Raw genomic sequence first — 19,786 nt, 5'->3', positions numbered from 1 at the left:
ATCAGCTCGTAACTTCCATGTCACAGGCTGGATTTGAAAAAATAAGAATTTACTCACCGGTAATTCTATTTCTCGTAGTCCGTAGTGGATGCTGGGACTCCGTAAGGACCATGGGGAATAGCGGCTCCGCAGGAGACTGAGCACAACTAAAAGAAAGCTTTAGACTAACTGGTGTGCACTGGCTCCTCCCACTATGACCCTCCTCCAGACTTCAGTTCGGATACTGTGCCCAGAAGAGCTGACACAAGAAGGAAGGATTTTGAATCCCGGGTAAGACTCATACCAGCCACACCAATCACACCGTATAACTCGTGATACAATACCCAGTTAACAGTATGATAACAACTGAGCCTCTCAACAGATGGCTCAACAATAACCCTTTAGTTAGGCAATAACTATATACAAGTATTGCAGACAATCCGCACTTGGGATGGGCGCCCAGCATCCACTACGGACTACGAGAAATAGAATTACCGGTGAGTAAATTCTTATTTTCTCTAATGTCCTAAGTGGATGCTGGGACTCCGTAAGGACCATGGGGATTATACCAAAGCTCCCAAACGGGCGGGAGAGTGCGGATGACTCTGCAGCACCGAATGGGCAAACTCTAGGTCCTCCTCAGCCAGGGTGTCAAACTTGTAGAATTTAGCAAACGTGTTTAACCCCGACCAAGTAGCTGCTCGGCAAAGTTGTAGAGCTGAGAGCCCTCGGGCAGCCGCCCAAGAAGAGCCCACCTTCCTCGTGGAATGGGCTTTCACTGATTTAGGATGCGGCAGTCCAGCCGCAGAATGTGCAAGCTGAATCGTACTACAGATCCAGCGAGCAATAGTCTGCTTTGAAGAAGGTGCACCCAACTTGTTGGGCGCATACAGGATAAATAGCGAGTCAGTCTTTCTGACTCCCGCTGTCCTGGAAACATACATTTTCAGGGCCCTGACTACGTCCAACAACTTGGAAGCCTCCAAGTCTTTAGTAGCCGCAGGCACCACGATAGGTTGGTTCAGATGAAAGGCTGATACCACCTTAGGGAGAAATTGGGGACGAGTCCTCAATTCTGCCCTAACCATATGGAAAATCAGATAAGGGCTTTTACATGACAAAGCCGCCAATTCTGATACACGCCTGGCCGAAGCCAAGGCCAACAACATGACCACTTTCCACGTGAGATATTTCAATTCCACGGTTTTCAGTGGCTCAAACCAATGTGACTTTAGGAAATCCAACACCACGTTGAGATCCCAAGGTGCCACTGGAGGCACAAAAGGCGGCTGAATATGCAGCACTCCCTTAACAAAAGTTTGAACTTCAGGTAGAGAAGCCAGTTCTCTCTGGAAGAAAATCGATAGAGCTGAAATCTGGACCTTAATGGAACCCAATTTTAGGCCCATAGTCACCCCTGACTGTAGGAAGTGCAGGAAACGGCCCAGCTGAAATTCCTCCGTTGGGGCCTTCCTGGCCTCACACCACGCAACATATTTTCGCCATATGCGGTGATAATGGTTTGCGGGTACTTCTTTCCTAGCTTTAATCAGCGTAGGAATGACTGCCCCCGGAATGCCCTTTTCCTTCAGGATCCGGTGTTCAACCGCCATGCCGTCAAACGCAGCCGCGGTAAGTCTTGGAACAGACAGGGCCCCTGCTGCAGCAGGTCCTGTCTGAGCAGCAGAGGCCATGGGTCCTCTGACATCATTTCTTGCAGTTCCGGGTACCAAGCTCTTCTTGGCCAATCCGGAACAATGAGTATAGTTCTTACTCCTCTTCTCCTTATTATCCTCAGTACCTTTGGTATGAGAGGAAGAGGAGGGAACACAAACCGACTGGTACACCCACGGTGTCACTAGAGCGTCCACAGCTATCGCCTGCGGGTCTCTTGACCTGGCGCAATATCTTTCTAGCTTTTTGTTTAGGCGGGACGCCATCATGTCCACCTGTGGCCGTTCCCAACGGTTTACAATCAGTAGGAAGACTTCTGGATGAAGTCCCCACTCTCCCGGGTGGAGGTCGTGCCTGCTGAGGAAGTCTGCTTCCCAGTTGTCCACTCCCGGAATGAACACTGCTGACAGTGCTAACACGTGATTTTCCGCCCATCGGAGAATCCTTGTGGCTTCTGCCATCGCCGTCCTGCTTCTCGTGCCGCCCTGTCGGTTTACATGGGCGACTGCCGTGACGTTGTCTGACTGGATCAGTACCGGCTGATTTTGAAGCAGGGGTTTTGCCTGACTTAGGGCATTGTAAATGGCCCTCAGTTCCAGAATATTTATGTGTAGGGAAGTCTCCTGACTTGACCATAGTCCCTGGAAGTTTCTTCCCTATGTGACTGCCCCCCAGCCCCGAAGGCTGGCATCCGTGGTCACCAGGACCCAGTCCTGTATGCCGAATCTGCGGCCCTCTAGAAGATAAGCACTCTGCAGCCACCACAGCAGAGACACCCTGGCCCTCGGGGAGAGGGTTATCAGACGATGCGATCCTGACCACTTGTCCAACAGGTCCCACTGAAAGGTTCTCGCATGGAACCTGCCGAATGGAATTGCTTTGTAGGAAGCTACCATCTTTCCCAATATCCGCGTGCAGTGATGCACCGACACCTGTTTTGGTTTTAGGAGGCCTCTGACTAGAGATGACAGCTCCTTGGCCTTCTCCTCCGGGAGAAACACTTTTTTTTTTCTGTTACGTGTCCAGAACCATCCCCAAGAACAGTAGACGTGTCGTAGGGACCAGCTGTGACTTTGGAATATTTAGAATCCAGCCGTGCTGTTGTAGCACCTTCCCGAGATAGTGCTACCCCGACCAACAACTGCTCCCTGGACCTCGCCTTTATCAGGAGATCGTCCAAGTACGGGATAATTAAAACTCCCTTCTTTCGAAGGGAGTATCATCATTTCGGCCATTACCTTGGTAAATACCCTCGGAGCCGTGGATAGACCAAACGGCAACGTCTGGAAGTGGTAATGACAATCCTGTACCACAAATCTGAGGTACTCCTGGTGAGGATGGTAAATGGGGACATGCAGGTAAGCATCCTTGATGTCCAGTGATACCATGTAATCCCCCTCGTCCAGGCTTGCAATAACCGCCCTGAGCGATTCCATCTTGAACTTGAATTTTTTTATATATGTGTTCAAGGATTTCAAATTTAAAATGGGTCTCACCGAACCGTCCGGTTTCGGCACCACAAACATTGTTGAATAGTAACCCCGTCCTTGTTGAAGTAGGGGCACCTTTACTATCACCTGCTAGGAATACAGCTTGTGAATTGCCCCTAACACTGCCTCCCTGCCTGAGGGAGTTGTTGGCAAGGCAGATTTGAGGAAACGGCGGGGGGGGGGGGAAAGACGTCTCGAATTCCAGCTTGTACCCCTGAGATACTACTTGAAAGATCCAGGGATCCACCCGTGAGCGAGCCCACTGATCGCTGAAATTTCTGAGACGGGCCCCCACCGTACCTTGTGGAGCCCCAGCGTCATGCTGTGGACTTAGAGGAAGCGGGGGAGGACTTTTGCTCATGGGAACTGGCTGTATGCTGCAGCTTTTTCCCTCTACCTCTGCCTCTGGGCAGAAAGGACGCACCTTTAACCCGCTTGCCCTTATTGGGCCGAAAGGACTGTACCTGATAATACGGTGCTTTCTTTGGCTGTGAGGGAACATGGGGTAAAAATGTAGACTTCCCAGCTGTTGCTGTGGAAACGAGGTCCGAGAGACCATCCCCGAACAACTCCTCACCCTTATAAGGTAAAACTTCCATGTGCCTTTTAGAATCTGCATCTCCAGTCCACTGCCGAGTTCATAACCCTCTCCTGGCAGAAATGGACATTGCACTTATTTTGGATGCCAGCCGGCAAATATCCCTCTGTGCATCCCTCATGTATAAGAGTGCGTCTTTAATATGCTCTACGGTTAGCAATATAGTGTCCCTGTCTAGGGTATCAATATTTTCCGATAGGGAATCTGACCACGCAGCTGCAGCACTGCACATCCATGCTGACGCAATAGCTGGTCTCAGTATAACACCTGTGTGTGTATATATAGACTTCCAGGGCGGCCGTATCCGGAGACGGTAGTGCCACCTTCTTTGACAAGCGTGTGAGCGCTTTATCCACCCTAGGGGATGTTTCCCAACGTGACCTATCCTCTGGCGGGAAAGGGTACGCCATTAGTAACCTCTTAGAAATTACCATTTTCTTATCGGGGGAAGCCCACGCTTCTTCACACACTTCATTTAATTCCTCAGATGGAGGAAAAACAACTGGTAGTTTTCTCTCTCCAAACATAATACCCTTTTTTGTGGTACCTGGGGTAACATCAGAAATGTGCAACACATTTTTCATTGCCTCAATCACGTAACGTGTGGCCCTATTGTTAGTTACATTTGTCTCATCGTCGTCGACACTGGAGTCAGTATCCGTGTCGACATCTGTGTCTGCCATTTGAGGTAGCGGGCGTTTTAGAGCCCCTGATGGCTTTTGAGACGCCTGGGCAGGCACAGGCTGAGAAGCCGGCTGTCCCATATTTGGTATGTCGTCAAACCTTTTATGCAAGGAGTCGACACTGTCGCGTAATTCCTTCCACAGAACCATCCACTCAGGTGTCGACCCCGCAGGGGGTGACATCACATTTATCGGCATTTGCTCCGCCTCCACATAAGCCTCCTCATCAAACATGTCGACACAGCCGTACCGACACACCGCAAACACACAGGGAATGCTCTGACAGAGGACAGGACCCCACAAAGCCCTTTGGGGAGACAGAGAGAGAGTATGCCAGCACACACCAGAGCGCTATATAACACAAGGATCCCACTATAAATGAGTGTTTTTTCCCTTATAGCTGCTTATATTATATATATATATATATATATATATATATATATATATATATATATATATATACATATATACACTGCGCCTAAATTTAGTGCGCGCCCCCCCCCCCCCCCCCTCTCTTTTTTACCCTTATGTAGCTTGTCACAATGCAGGGGAGAGCCAGGGAGCGTCCTTCCAGCGGAGCGGGGAGGGAAAAATGGCGCCAGTGTGCTGAGGGAGATAGCCCCGCCCCTTTACCGGTGGACTTCTCCCGCTTTTTCTGGAATTCTGGCAGGGGTATATTTACACCTATATAGCCTTCCTGACTATATATGGTGTAGATTTGCCAGCCAAGGTGTCTTATATTGCCCTCAGGGCGCCCCCCCCCCCCCAGCGCCCTGCACCCATCAGTGACCGGAGTGTGAGGTGTGCATGAGGAGCAATGGCGCACAGCTGCAGTGCTGTGCGCTACCTTGTTGAAGACAGAAGTCTTCTGCTGCCGATTTTCCGGAACACTTCTTGCTTCTGGCTCTGTAAGGGGGCCGGCGGCGCGGCTCCGGGAACGAACACCAAGGTCGGGTCCTGCAATCGATCCCTCTGGAGCTAATGGTGTCCAGTAGCCTAAGAAGCCCAAACTACCACCAGTTAGGTAGGTTCGCTTCTTCTCCCCTTAGTCCCTCGCTGCAGTGAGTCTGTTGCCAGCAGATCTCACTGTAAAATAAAAAACCTAAAATATACTTTCTTTCTAGGAGCTCAGGAGAGCCCCTAGTGTGCATCCAGCTCAGCCGGGCACAAGATTCTAACTGAAGTCTGGAGGAGGGTCATAGTGGGAGGAGCCAGTGCACACCAGTTAGTCTAAAGCTTTCTTTTAGTTGTGCCCAGTCTCCTGCGGAGCCGCTATTCCCCATGGTCCTTACGGAGTCCCAGCATCCACTTAGGACGTTAGAGAAATGACAGTTAGGAGCTCATTGGATGGGGCTTTATCACCTTCCACTTTATCACTTCACCAGGCTTAATAAATCTGCCCTTCAGTCACCTGGCAACATGGAGTTTCCTTACTGTGATGGTTCACTGTAACCTGAAATACATTGGGGACTAAACCCCGGAGTCCCTCAGCACACCAAGCTGTACCTGTACCAAGACTTGAATAAGCTGCAAGCTGAAGAAAGTCTAAAAGGCGAAGCAAAAAATACACCTGAGCATGCAGATACCTGGAGATACACTGATTGCATTGAGCTGTAATACCAGTGCTACAGGTATTTGACGATTTGTGCTGGGCTAGATTGCGGCCATCCTGAAGGTCACAAAAAGGATCATGGCTAGTACCCGACTAGGAAATCAGTGATTTTTTCCAGTTGGGAAGGAAATTTTCCCTCTTGCGAGGGACCCAAACTTCAGGTTTCTAGAGGGTGCCTGAGTCAATGTGGTGACAGTGAAGGGAGAAGTAGTTCACTGGAAATAGAAAATTAAACCAAACACACTCCTCACATCACACTCCAGGAAGTCTCTGGAGTTGTCACATAAGAGTACAAAACAAAAAAAACAAACAAAAAAAACAGCAGATGACGTTTTAGGGAAGTGGGGTCTATCTAGTCCATTCTATGCCCCAAATCCTAAATAGGCGACGTCCCAAAAATAGTAATACAGGTTGAGTATCCCATATCCAAATATTCCGAAATACGGAATATTCCGAAATACAGACTTTTTTGAGAGTGAGATAGTGAAATCTTTGTTTTCTGTGGCTCAATGTACTCAAACTTTGTTTAATACACAAAGTTATTAAAAAAATAAGAATTTACTTACCGATAATTCTATTTCTCGTAGTCCGTAGTGGATGCTGGGAACTCCGTAAGGACCATGGGGAATAGCGGCTCCGCAGGAGTCTGGGCACATCTAAAGAAAGCTTTAGGATCACCTGGTGTGCACTGGCTCCTCCCCCTATGACCCTCCTCCAAGCCTCAGTTAGGATACTGTGCCCGGACGAGCGTACACAATAAGGAAGGATTTTGAATCCCGGGTAAGACTCATACCAGCCACACCAATCACACTGTACAACTTGTGATCTGAACCCAGTTAACAGCATGATAATAGAGGAGCCTCTAGAAAAGATGGCTCACTACAGCAATAACCCAAATTTTTTGGTAACAATAATTATGTACCAGTATTGCAGACAATCCGCACTTGGGATGGGCGCCCAGCATCCACTACGGACTACGAGAAATAGAATTATCGGTAAGTAAATTCTTATTTTCTCTGACGTCCTAGTGGATGCTGGGAACTCCGTAAGGACCATGGGGATTATACCAAAGCTCCCAAAACGGGCGGGAGAGTGCGGATGACTCTGCAGCACCCAATGAGAGAACTCCCGGTCCTCCTCAGCCAGGGTATCAAATTTGTAGAATTTTACAAACGTATTTGCTCCTGACCAAGTAACTGCTCGGCAAAGTTGTAAAGCCGAGACCCCTTGGCAGCTGCCCAAGATGAGCCCACCTTCCTTGTGGAGTGGGCATTTACAGATTTTTGGCTGTGGCAGGCCTGCCACAGAATGTGCAAGCTGAATTGTACTACAAATCCAACGAGCAATAGTCTGCTTAGAAGCAGGAGCACCCAGCTAGTTGGGTGCATACAGGATAAACAGCAAGTCAGATTTCCTGACTCCAGCCGTCCTGGAAACATATATTTTCCGGGTCCTGACAACGTCTAGCAACTTGGAGTCCTCCAAGTCCCTAGTAGCCGCAGGCACCACAATAGGTTTGGTTCAGGTGAACGCTGAAACCACCTTAGGGAGAAACTGAGGACGAGTCCTCAATTCCGCCCTGTCCGAATGGAAACTCAGATAAGGGCTTTTACAGGATAAAGCCACCAATTCTGACACGCGCCTGGCCCAGGCCATAGCCAACAGCATGACCACTTTTTCTGTGAGATATTTTAACTCCACAGATTTAAGTGGGTCAAACCAATGTGACTTTTGGAACCCAAAAACCACCTTGAGATCCCAAAGTGCCACTGAAGGCACAAAAGGAGTCTGTATATGCAGTACCCCTTTAACAAACGTCTGAACTTCAGGGACTGAAGCTAGTTCTTTTTTGGAAGAAAATCGACAGAGCCGAAATTTGAACCTTAATGGACCCCAATTTCAGGCCCATAGATACTCCTGTTTGCAGGAAATGTAGGAATCGACCCAGTTGAATTTCCTCCGTCGAGCCTTACTGGCCTCGCACCACGCAACATATTTTCGCCAAATGCGGTGATAATGTTTTTCGGTTACATCCTTCCCGGCCTTGATCAGGATAGGGATGACTTCATCCGGAATGCCTTTTTTCTTCAGGATCCGGCGTTCAACCGCCATGCCGTCAACGCAGCCGCGGCAAGTCTTGGAACAGACAAGGTCCCCGCTGAAGCAGGTCCCTTCTTAGAGGTAGAGGCCACGGATCCTCCGTGAGCATCTCTTGAAGTTCCGGTTACCAAGTCCTTCTTGGCCAATCCGGAGCCACTAATATAGTGCTTACTCCTCTCCATCTTATCAATCTCAGTACCTTGGGTATGAGAGGCAGAGGAGGGAACCCATACACTGATTGGTACACCCACGGTGTTACCAGAGCATCTACAGCTATTGCCTGAGTGTCCCTTGACCTGGCGCAATACCTGTCGAGTTTTTCCAAACGGTTTATAATCATGTGGAAGACTTCTGGGTGAAGTCCCTACTCTCCCGGGTGGAGGTCGTGCTGAGGAAATCTGCTTCCCAGTTGTCCACTCCCGGAATGAAAACTGCTGACAGTGCTATCACATGGTTTTTCGCCCAGCGAAGAATCCTTGCAGCTTCTGCCATTGCCCTCCTGCTTCTTGTGGCACCCTGTCTGTTTACGTGGGTGACTGCCGTAATGTTGTCCGACTGGAACAACACCGGCTGACCTTGAAGCAGAGGTCTTGCTAAGCTTAGAGCATTGTAAATGGCCCTTAGCTTCAGGATATTTATGTGAAGTGATGTCTCCAGGCTTGACCATAAGCCCTGGATATTCCTTCCCTGTGTGACTGCTCCCCAGCCTCGCAGGCTGGCATCCGTGGTCACCAGGATCCAGTCCTGAATGCCGAATCTGCGGCCCTCTAGAAGATGAGCACTCTGCAACCACCACAGGAGGGATACCCTTGTCCCTGGTGACAGGGTTATCCGCTGATGCATCTGAAGATGCGACCCGGACCATTTGTCCAGTAGGTTCCACTGGAAAGTCTTGCGTGGAATCTGCCGAATGGGATTGCTTCGTAGGAAGCCACCATTTTTACCCAGAACCCTTGTGCATTGATGCACTGAGACTTGGTTTGGTTTTAGGAGGTTCCTGACTAGCTCGGATAACTCCCTGGCTTTATCCTCCGGGAGAAACACCTTCTTTCTGGACTGTGTCCAGGATCATCCCTAGGAACAGAAGACAAGTCGTCGGAACCAGCTGCGAATCTGGAATATTGAGAATCCAATCGTGCTGCCGCAACACTACCTGAGATAGTGCTACACCGATCTCCAACTGTTCCCTGGATCTTACCCTTATCAGGGAATCGTCCAAGTAAAGGATAACTAAAAATTACCTTCCTTTGAAGGAATATCATCATTTCGGTCATTACTTCAGTAAAGACCCGGGGTGCCGTGGACCCTCCCTACGGCAGCGTCTGAACTGATAGTGACAGTTCTGTACCATAACCTGAGATACCCTTGGTGAGAAGGGTAAATTTTGACATGAAGGTAAGCATCCTTGATGTCCCGAGACATCATGTAGTCCCCTTCTTCCAGGTTTGCAATCACTGCTCTGAGTGACTCAATTTTGAATTTGAACCTCTGTATGTAAGTGTTCAAAGATTTTAGATTTTAAAATCGGTCTCACCGAGCCGTCTGGCTTCGGTACCACAATAGTGTGGAATAATACCCCGTTCCCTGTTGCAGGAGGGGTACCTTAATTATCACCTGCTGAGAATACAGCTTGTGAATGGCTTCCAAAACTGCCTCCCTGTCAGCGGGAGACGTCGGTAAAACAGACTTTTTGGAAACGGCGAGGGGAATACGTCTCGAATTCCAATTTTGAGATAACACCTGAAGGATCCCGGGGTCTACTTGCGAGTGAGCCCACTGCGCACTGAAATTCACTGAGAACGGGCCCCCACCGTGCCTGAACTTGTAAAGCCCTAGCGTCATACTGAGGGCTTGGCAGAGGCGGAAAAGGGTTTCTGTTCCTGGGAACTGGCTGATCTCTGCAGCCATTTTCCTCTCCCTCTGTCACGAGCAGAAAAGAGGAACCCTTTTGTCCGCTTGCCAACCAGGACTGCGCCTGATAATACGGCGTCTTATTTTGAGAAGCGACCTAGGGTACATCCCCTTTTTTTAAGGCAATACTTCCAAATGCCGTTTGGAATCCCTGACCACTTTACTGGTAGAATACAACGCACTTATACTTGATGCCAGTCGGCAAATATTCCGCTGTGCATCATGCATATATAGAAATGCATCTTTTAATTGCTCTATAGTCAATAATATACTGTCCTTATCTAGGATATCAATATTTCCAGTCAGGGAATCCGACCACGCCAACCCAGCACTGCACATCCAGGCTGAGGCGATTGCTGGTCGCAGTATAACACTAGTATGTGTGTAAATACATTTTAGGATACCCTCCTGCTTTTTATCAGCAGGATCCTTAAGGGCGGCCATCTCAAGAGAGGGTAGAGCGCTTGTTCTTACAAGCGTGTGAGCGCCTTATCCCCTGTAGGGGGTGTTTCCCAACGCACCCTAACCTCTGGCGGGAAAAGGTATACTGCCAATAACTTTTTAGAATTATCAATTGTTATCGGGGGGAAACCCACGCATCATCACACACCTCATTTTATTTTTCAGATTTAGGAAAACTACAGGAAGTTTTTCCTCACCAAACATAATACCCCTTTTTTTGGTGGTATTCATATTATCAGAAAAGTGTAAACATTTTCCATTGCATCAATCATGCAATGAGTGGCCCTATTGGAAATCACGGTTGTCTCTTCACCGTCGACACAGGAGTCAGTATCCGTGTCGGCGTCTGTATCTGAGGTAACGGGCGCTTTAGAGCCCCTGTATGAGACGTCTGGACATGCACAAGCTGAGTAGCCGGCTGTCTCATGTCAACCACTGTCTTTTATACAAAGCTGACACTGTCACGCAATTTCAACAGTACATCCACTCAGGTGTCGACCCCCTAGGGGGTGACAACACTATTACAGACACTCTACTCCGTCTCCACATCATTTTTCTCCTCATACATGTCGACACAAACGTACCGACACACAGCACACACACAGGGAATGCTCTGATAGAGGACAGGACCCACTAGCCCTTTGGGGAGACAGAGGGAGAGTTTGCCAGCACACACCAGAGCGCTATATATATATATAGGGATAACCTTATATAAGTGTTTTTCCCTTTATAGCTGCTGTATTGTTTATACTGCGCCTAATTTGTGCCCCCCTCTCTTTTTTAACCCCTTTCTGTAGTGTAGTGACTGCAGGGGAGAGCCAGGGAGCTTCCCTCCAACTGAGCTGTGAGGGAAAATGGCGCCAGTGTGCTGAGGAGATAAGGACGCCGAGAAAGGGGCGGAGCCTATCATCCGTTTTTCTGTATGTTTTGGCAGGGGTTAAATGCATCCATATAGCCCAGGAGTTATATGTGATGCATTTATTTTAGCCATATAAGGTTTTTATCGATTTATTGCGTCTCAGGGCGCTGCCCCCCCAGCGCCCTGCACCCTCAGTGACCGGAGTGTGAAGTGTGCTGAGAGCAATGGCGCACAGCTGCGGTGCTGTGCGCTACCTTATCTGAAGACAGGATCGTCTTCTGCCGCCGATTTCACCGGACCTCTTCGCTCTTCTGGCTCTGTAAGGGGGCCGGCGGCGCGGCTCCGGGACCCATCCAGGCTGAACCTGTGATCGTCCCTCTGGAGCTAATGTCCAGTAGCCTAAGAAACCCGATCCACTCTGCACGCAGGTGAGTCCGTTTCTTCTCCCCTTAGTCCCACGATGCAGTGAGCCTGTTGCCAGCAGGTCTCACTGAAAATAATAAACCTAAACTAAAACTTTCACAAAGAGCTCAGGAGAGCCCCTAGTGTGCACCCTTCTCGTCGGGCACAGAAATCTAACTGAGGCTTGGAGGAGGGTCATAGGGGGAGGAGCCAGTGCACACCAGGTGATCCTAAAGCTTTCTTTAGATGTGCCCAGACTCCTGCGGAGCCGCTATTCCCCATGGTCCTTACGGTGTTCCCAGCATCCACTAGGACGTCAGAGAAATAAGAATTTACTCACCGGTAATTCTATTTCTGGAAGTCCGTAGTGGATGCTGGGTACTCCGTAAGGACCATGGGGAATAGACGGGCTCCGCAGGAGACTGGGCACTCTTTACAGAAAGATTAGGTACTACATCTGGTGTGCACTGGCTCCTCCCTCTATGCCCCTCCTCCAGACCTCAGTTAGGGAAACTGTGCCCGGAAGAGCTGACATTACTAGGAAAGGATTTGGAATCCAGGGTAAGACTCATACCAGCCACACCAATCACACCGTACAACTTGTGATAACTATACCCAGTTAACAGTATGAACAATAGCTGAGCCTCATTCAACAGATGGCTCAGAACAATAACCCTATAGTTAAGCAATAACTATATACAAGTATTGCAGAAGTCCGCACTTGGGACGGGCTCCCAGCATCCACTACGGACTACGAGAAATAGAATTACCGGTGAGTAAATTCTTATTTTCTCTGACGTCCTAGTGGATGCCGGGAACTCCGTAAGGACCATGGGGATTATACCAAAGCTCCCAAACGGGCGGGAGAGTGCGGATGACTCTGCAGCACCGAATGAGCAAACTCAAGGTCCTCCTCAGCCAGGGTATCAAACTTGTAGAATTTTGCAAACGTGTTTGACCCCGACCAGGTAGCAGCTCGGCAAAGTTGTAAAGCCGAGACCCCTCGGGCAGCCGCCCAAGAAGAGCCCACCTTCCTCGTGGAATGGGCTTTCACTGATTTAGGATGCGGCAGTCCAGCCGCAGAATGTGCAATTTGAATCGTGCTACAGATCCAGCGAGCAATAGTCTGCTTTAGAAGCAGGAGCACCCCCAGCTTGTTGGGTGCTTGCAGGATAAACAGCGAGTCAGTTTTTCTGACTCTAGCCGTCCTGGAAACATAGATTTTCAGGGCCCGGACTACGTCTAGCAACTTGGAATCCTCCAAGTCCCGAGTAGCCATAGGCACCACAATAGGTTGGTTCAAATGAAACGCTGATACCACCTTAGGGAGAAATTGGGTACGAGTCCTCAATTCTGCCCTATCCATATGGAAGATCAGATACGGGCTTTTACATGACAAAGCCGCCAATTCTGACACGCCTAGCTGAAGCCAAGGCCAAAAGCATGACCACTTTCCACGTGAGATACTTCAACTCCACGGTCTGAAGTGGCTCAAAACAATGTGATTTTAGGAAATCCAACACTACGTTGAGATCCCAAGGTGCCACTGGAGGCACAAAAAGGGGCTGAATATGCAGCACTCCCTTAACAACGTCTGAACTTCAGGCAGCGTCTTTCCTAGCCTTTAACAGCGTAGGAATCACTTCATCTGGAACGCCCTTTTCCGTTAGGATCCGGCGTTCAACCGCCAAGCCTTCAAACGCAGCCGCGGTAAGTCTTGGAACAGACAGGGCCCCTGCAGTAACAGGTTCTGTCTGAGAGACAGAGGCCATGGGTCCTCCGAGATCATTTCTTGCAGTTCTGGGTACCAAGTTCTTCTTGGCCAATCCGGAACTACGAGTATAGTTCTTACTCCTTTCTTACTTACTATCCTCCGTACCTTGGGTATGAGAGGAAGAGGAGGGAACACATAAACCGACTAGTACACCCACGGTGTCACTAGTGCGTCCACAGCTATCGCCTGAGGGTCTATTGACCTGGCGCAATACTTTTTTAGCTTTGTTGAGGCGGGACGCCATCATGTCCACCTGTGGCCGTTCCCAACGGTCTACAATCTGCGTGAAGACTTCTGGATGAAGTCCCCACTCTCCCGGGTGGAAGTCGTGCCTGCTGAGGAAGTCTGCTTCCTAGTTTTCCACACCCGGAATGAACAATGCTGACAGTGTTAGCACGTGATTCTCCGCCCATCGGAGAATCCTTGTGGCTTCTGCCATCGCCATCCTGCTTCTTGTGCCGCCTTGTCGGTTTACATGGGCGACAGCCGTGATGTTGTCTGACTGAATCAGCACCGGCTGGTTTTGAAGCAGGGGTTCTGCTTGACTTAGGGCATTGTAAATGGCCCTTAGGTCCAGAATATTTATGTGTAGGGAAGTCTCCTGACTCGACCATTGTCCTTGGAAGTTTCTTCCCTGAGTGACTGCTCCCCAACCTCGGAGGCTTGCATCCGTGGTCACCAGGACCCAGTCATGAATGCCGAATCTGCGGCCTTCGAGAAGATGAGCACTCTGCAGCCACCACAGCAGAGATACCCTGGCCCTCGGGGACAGGGTGATCAGCCGATGCATCTGAAGATGCGATCCTCACTTGTCTAACAGGTCCCACTGAAAGTTCCTTGCATGGAACCTGCCGAATGGAATTGCTTCGTACGAAGCTACCATCTTTCCCAGGACTCGCGTGCACTGATGCACCGACACCTGTTCTGGTTTCAGGAGGTCTCTGACCAGAGATGACAACTCCTTGGCCTTCTCCTCGGGGAGAAACACCTTCTTCTGTTCTGTGTCCAGAAACATGCCCCATATCAGCAGACGCGTCGTAGGAACCAGCTGCGACCTTGGGATATTCAGAATCCAGCCGTGCTGTTGTAGCACTTCCTGAGATAGTGCTACTCCGATCAACAACTGCTCCTTGGACCTCGCCTTTATAAGGAGATCGTCCAAGTACGGGATAATTATAACTCCCTTCTTTCGAAGGTGTATCATCATTTCGGCCATTACCTTGGTACACACCCTCGGTGCCGTGGACAGACCAAACGGCAACGTCTGGAATTGGTAATGGCAGTTCTGTACCACAACCTTGAGGTACTCCTGGTGAGATGGGTAAATGGGGACATTTAGGTAAGCCTCCATGATGTCCAGTGACACCATAAAATCCCCCTCTTCCAGGCTTGCAATAACCGCCCTGAGCGATTCTATTTTGAACTTGAACTTCCTTATATAAGTGTTCAAGGATTTCAAATTTAGAATGGGTCTCACCGAACAGTCTGGTTTCGGTAACACAAACATTGTGGAATAGTAACCTCGTCCCTGTGGAAGGAGAGGAACTTTGATTATCACCTGCTGGAGGTACAGCTTGTGAATTGCCGCCAGTACTACCTCCCTTTCCTTGGGAGTAGCAGGCAAGGCTGATTTGAGGTAACGGCGAGGGGGAGACGTCTCGAACTCCAGCTTGTATCCCTGAGATACCTGTAGAACCCAGAGATCCACCCGTGAGCGAACCCACTGGTCGCTGAAATTCCGGAGACGGGCCCCCACCGCACCTGGCTCCACCTGTGGAGCCCCAGCGTCATGCGGTGGATTTAGTGGAAGCAGGGGAGGATATTTGTTCCTGGGAACTGGCTGTCTGGTGCAGCTTTTTCCCTCTACCCCTGCCTCTGGGCAGAAAGGACGCGCCTCTGACTCGCTTGCCTTTCTGAGGCCGAAAGGACTGTACTTGATAATACGGTGCTTTCTTAGGCTGTGAGGGAACCTGAGGTAAAAAAGTCGACTTCCCAGCTGTTGCTGTGGACACGAGGTCCGAGAGACCGTCCCCAAACAGTTCCTCACCCTTATAAGGCAAAACTTCCATGTGCCTTTTAGAATCAGCATCACTTGTCCACTGCAGAGTCCATAATACTCTCCTGGCAGAAATGGACATTGCATTAATTCTAGATGCCAGCCGGCAAATGTCCCTCTGTGCATCTCATATATATAAGACTACGTCTTTAATATGCTCTATAGCTAGCAAAATAGTATCTCTGTCAAGGGAATCAATGTTATCTGACAGGGAATCAGACCACGCTGCTGCAGCACTACACATCCATGCTGAAGCAATAGCAGGTCTCAGTATAGTACCTGAGTGTGTATACACAGACTTCAGGATAGCCTCCTGCTTTCTATCTGCAGGCTCCTTTAAGGCGGCCGTATCCTGAGACGGCAGTGCCACCTTTTTTGATAAGCGTGTGAGCGCCTTGTCCACCCTAGGGGATGTCTCCCAGCGTAAACTATCCGTTGGCGGGAAAGAGTACGCCATTAGTAACCGCTTAGAAATCACTAGTTTCTTATCTGGGGAACACCACGCTTCTTCACACAATTCATTTAACTCATCAGATGGGGGAAAAGACACAGGCTGCTTTTTCTCCCCAAACATAATACCCTTTTTTTGTGGTAACCGGGTTAATGTCAGAAATGTGCAACACATTTTTCATTGCCGTAATCATACATCGGATGGCCCTTGTGGATTGTACATTTGTCTCATCCTCGTCGACACTGGAGTCAGACTCCGTGTCGACATCTGTGTCTGCCATCTGAGGTAGCGGGCGTTTTTGAGCCCCTGAGATGTTTGGGCAGGCGCGGGCTGAGATGCCGGCTGTCCCAAAGCTGTTACGTCATCGAACCTTTTATGCAAGGAGTTGACACTGTCTGTTAATACCTTCCACATATCCATCCACTCTGGTGTCGGCCCTGCAGGGGGCGACATCACACTTATCAGCTCCTGCTCCGCCTCCACGTAAGCGTCCTCATCAAACATGTCGACACAGCCGTACCGACACACCACACACACAGGGAATGCTCTGACTGAGGACAGGACCCCACAAAGTCCTTTGGGGAGACAGAGAGAGAGTATGCCAGCACACACCACAGCGCTATATAACCAGGGATTTACACTAAAGTGAGTGATTTTTCCCTATAGCAGCTTATTATACACAGTTTGCGCCTAAATTTAGTGCCCCCCCTCTCTTTTTTACCCTTGAAGCCTGGAAACTGCAGGGGAGAGCCTGCGGAGCGTCCTTCCAGCGGAGCTGTGAAGAGAAAATGGCGCCCGTGTGCTGAGGAAGATAGCCCCGCCCCTTTCTCGGCGGACTTCTCCCGCTTTTTTATATGCTTTATGGCGGGGGATTATGCACATATACAGTATATTAGCTGTATTATGTGCTATTTAGCCATGTAAGGTACTCTAATTGCTGCCCAGGCCCCCCCCCCCCAGCGCCCTGCACCCATCAGTGACCGGAGTGTGTGGTGTGCAGAGGGAGCAATGGCGCACAGCTGCAGTGCTGTGCGCTACCTTAATGAAGACCGGAGTCTTCAGCCGCCGATTTTCAACTTCTCTTCGATTCTTCTGGCTCTGCAAGGGGGACGGCGGCGCGGCTACAGGACCGGACGACCGAGGACTGGGCCTGTGTTCGATCCCTCTGGAGCTAATGGTGTCCAGTAGCCTAAGAAGCCCAAGCTAGCTGCAAGCAGGTAGGTTCGCTTCTCTCCCCTCAGTCCCACGTAGCAGTGAGTCTGTTGCCAGCAGATCTCACTGAAAATAAAAAACCTAACAAATACTTTCTTTCTAGGAAGCTCAGGAGAGCCCCTAGAGTGCATCCAGCTCTGGCTGGGCACAGATTCTAACTGGGGTCTGGAGGAGGGGCATAGAGGGAGGAGCCAGTGCACACCAGATGTAGTACCTAATCTTTCTTTAAAGAGTGCCCAGTCTCCTGCGGAGCCCGTCTATTCCCCATGGTCCTTACGGAGTACCCAGCATCCACTAGGACGTCAGAGAAATATTGTATTAAATGACCTTCAGGCTGTGTGTATAAGGTGTATATGAAACATAAATGTATTCTGTGCTTAGACTTGGGTCCCATCGCCATATCTCATTATGGTATGCAATTATTCCAAAATACGGAAAAATCCGATATCCAAAATACCTCTGGTCCCAAGCATTTTGGATAAGGGATACTCAACCTGTACTATGATAGTGATGAGAAAGATTTTTATCAACCCCCTTCCTACAAAAAAAGTTATAAGCAATGACTATGCAAACCGAACAATCATCAAACAAGTCTGACACAAGAACACAGTTACCTCAATTGCATGGACAAAATCTTTAAATATCCTCCTGCGCTCAGACTCCAGTGTGATATCTTCAAATGCTGGCTCCTTAAGGAACCTCTCCCGAACCTTAAGAGAAAACAAACACATTATGGGGGAAATTCAATTGTCCGTGATAACACGGTCATTTATCACGGATTAACTTTTTGCACATATTGCTTGAAAAAAACGCATTTCCCGTTTATCAAACAGTGCAATTAGAAATTTGCAAATACCACATTCACATGATAATTAGTGCTGGGGCTACTGGCGTTAAGTGTAGGTGAAAATGGGGAAATATGCCTGTACCCCCAAAAAATAAGATTTTAAACATACCGGTAAATCTATTTCTCCTAGTCCGTAGAGGATGCTGGGGACTCCGTAAGGACCATGGGGTATAGAAGGGCTCCGCAGGAGATAGGGCACCTAAAAAGAACTTTGACTATGGGTGTGCACTGGCTCCTCCCTCTATGCCCCTCCTCCAAGGGCAAGATTCATACCAGCCCACACCAATCATACCATGTAACTTGGAACATACATAACCAGTTAACAGTATGAACAAACGACAGTAACGGTCCAAGACCGATGTCAACTGTAACATAACCCTTATGTAAGCAACAGCTATATACAAGTCTTGCAGAGTTTCCGCACTGGGACGGGCGCCCAGCATCCTCTACGGACTAGGAGAAATAGATTTACCGGTAGGTTTAAAATCTTATTTTCTCTTACGTCCTATAGGATGCTGGGGACTCCGTAAGGACCATGGGGTTTATACCAAAGCATCCAATCGGGCGGGAGAGTGCGTATGACTCTGCAGCACCGACTGAGCAAACGCTAGGTCCTCATCAGCCAGGGTATCAATCTTGTAGAATTTAGCAAAAGTGTTTGACCCCGACCAAGTCGCCGCTCGGCAAAGTTGTAATGCCGAGACGCCTCGGGCAGCCGCCCAAGAAGAGCCCACCTTCCTAGTGGAATGGGCCTTAACCGAATTTGGTACCGGCAATCCAGCCGTAGAGTGAGCCTGCTGAATCGTATTACAGATCCAGCGAGCAATAGTCTTCTTCGAAGCAGGTGCGCCAATCTTATTGGCTGCATACAGGACAAACAGAGCCTCTGTTTTCCTAATTCTAGCCGTCCTGGCTACATAAATTTTTAAGGCCCTGACTACGTCCAGGGATCTGGAATCCTCCAGGTCACTTGTAGCCACAGGCACCACAATAGGTTGATTCATATGGAACGAAGAAACCACTTTAGGCAAAAATTGCGGACGTGTCCTCAATTCAGCTCGATCCACATGAAAAATCAAGTAGGGGCTCTTGTGTGACAAAGCCGCCAATTCTGACACTCGCCTTGCTGATGCTAAGGCCAACAACATGACCACCTTCCAGGTAAGAAATTTCAACTCAACCTTGTTAAGCGGTTCAAACCAGTGTGATTTTAGGAACTGCAACACCACGTTCAGGTCCCATGGTGCCACTGGAGGCACAAAAGGGGGCTGGATGTGCAGCACTCCCTTTACAAACGTCTGGACTTCTGGAAGAGAAGCCAATTCCTTCTGAAAGAAAATCGAGAGGGCCGAAATCTGTACCTTAACAGAGCCTAATTTCAGGCCCATATCCACTCCTGTCTGTAGGAAATGGAGAAGACGACCCAGATGAAAATCTTCCGTAGGTGCATTCTTGGTCTCACACCAAGACACATACTTTCGCCAGATACGGTGATAATGTTTTACCGTCACCTCCTTCCTAGCCTTTATTAAAGTAGGGATGACCTCTTCCGGAATCCCCTTTTTCGCTAGGATTCGGCGTTCAACCGCCATGCCGTCAAACGTAACCGCGGTAAGTCTTAAAATACACAGGGCCCCTGCTGCAACAGGTCTTCCCTCAGAGGAAGAGGCCAGGGA

At 49.3% G+C, this 19,786-nt stretch overlaps 1 protein-coding gene across 3 annotated transcripts in view; it reads right to left on the bottom strand.

Annotated features, from left to right (window-relative positions):
• PRPF40A (pre-mRNA processing factor 40 homolog A) overlaps nucleotides 1-19,786 on the bottom strand; it is a 266,234-nt gene that overhangs the window by 39,749 nt on the left and 206,699 nt on the right. For all 3 annotated transcript variants that reach the window (XM_063933527.1, XM_063933529.1, XM_063933528.1), the window contains exon 22: nucleotides 17,878-17,973. In XM_063933527.1, the coding sequence (XP_063789597.1) occupies nucleotides 17,878-17,973 (96 nt within the window). The remainder of the gene's footprint in view (nucleotides 1-17,877; nucleotides 17,974-19,786) is intronic.

This window comes from Pseudophryne corroboree, chromosome 7, assembly GCF_028390025.1.
Source record: "Pseudophryne corroboree isolate aPseCor3 chromosome 7, aPseCor3.hap2, whole genome shotgun sequence".
NCBI lineage: Eukaryota > Metazoa > Chordata > Amphibia > Anura > Myobatrachidae > Pseudophryne > Pseudophryne corroboree.
This window is presented reverse-complemented; position numbering and strand designations above follow the sequence as displayed.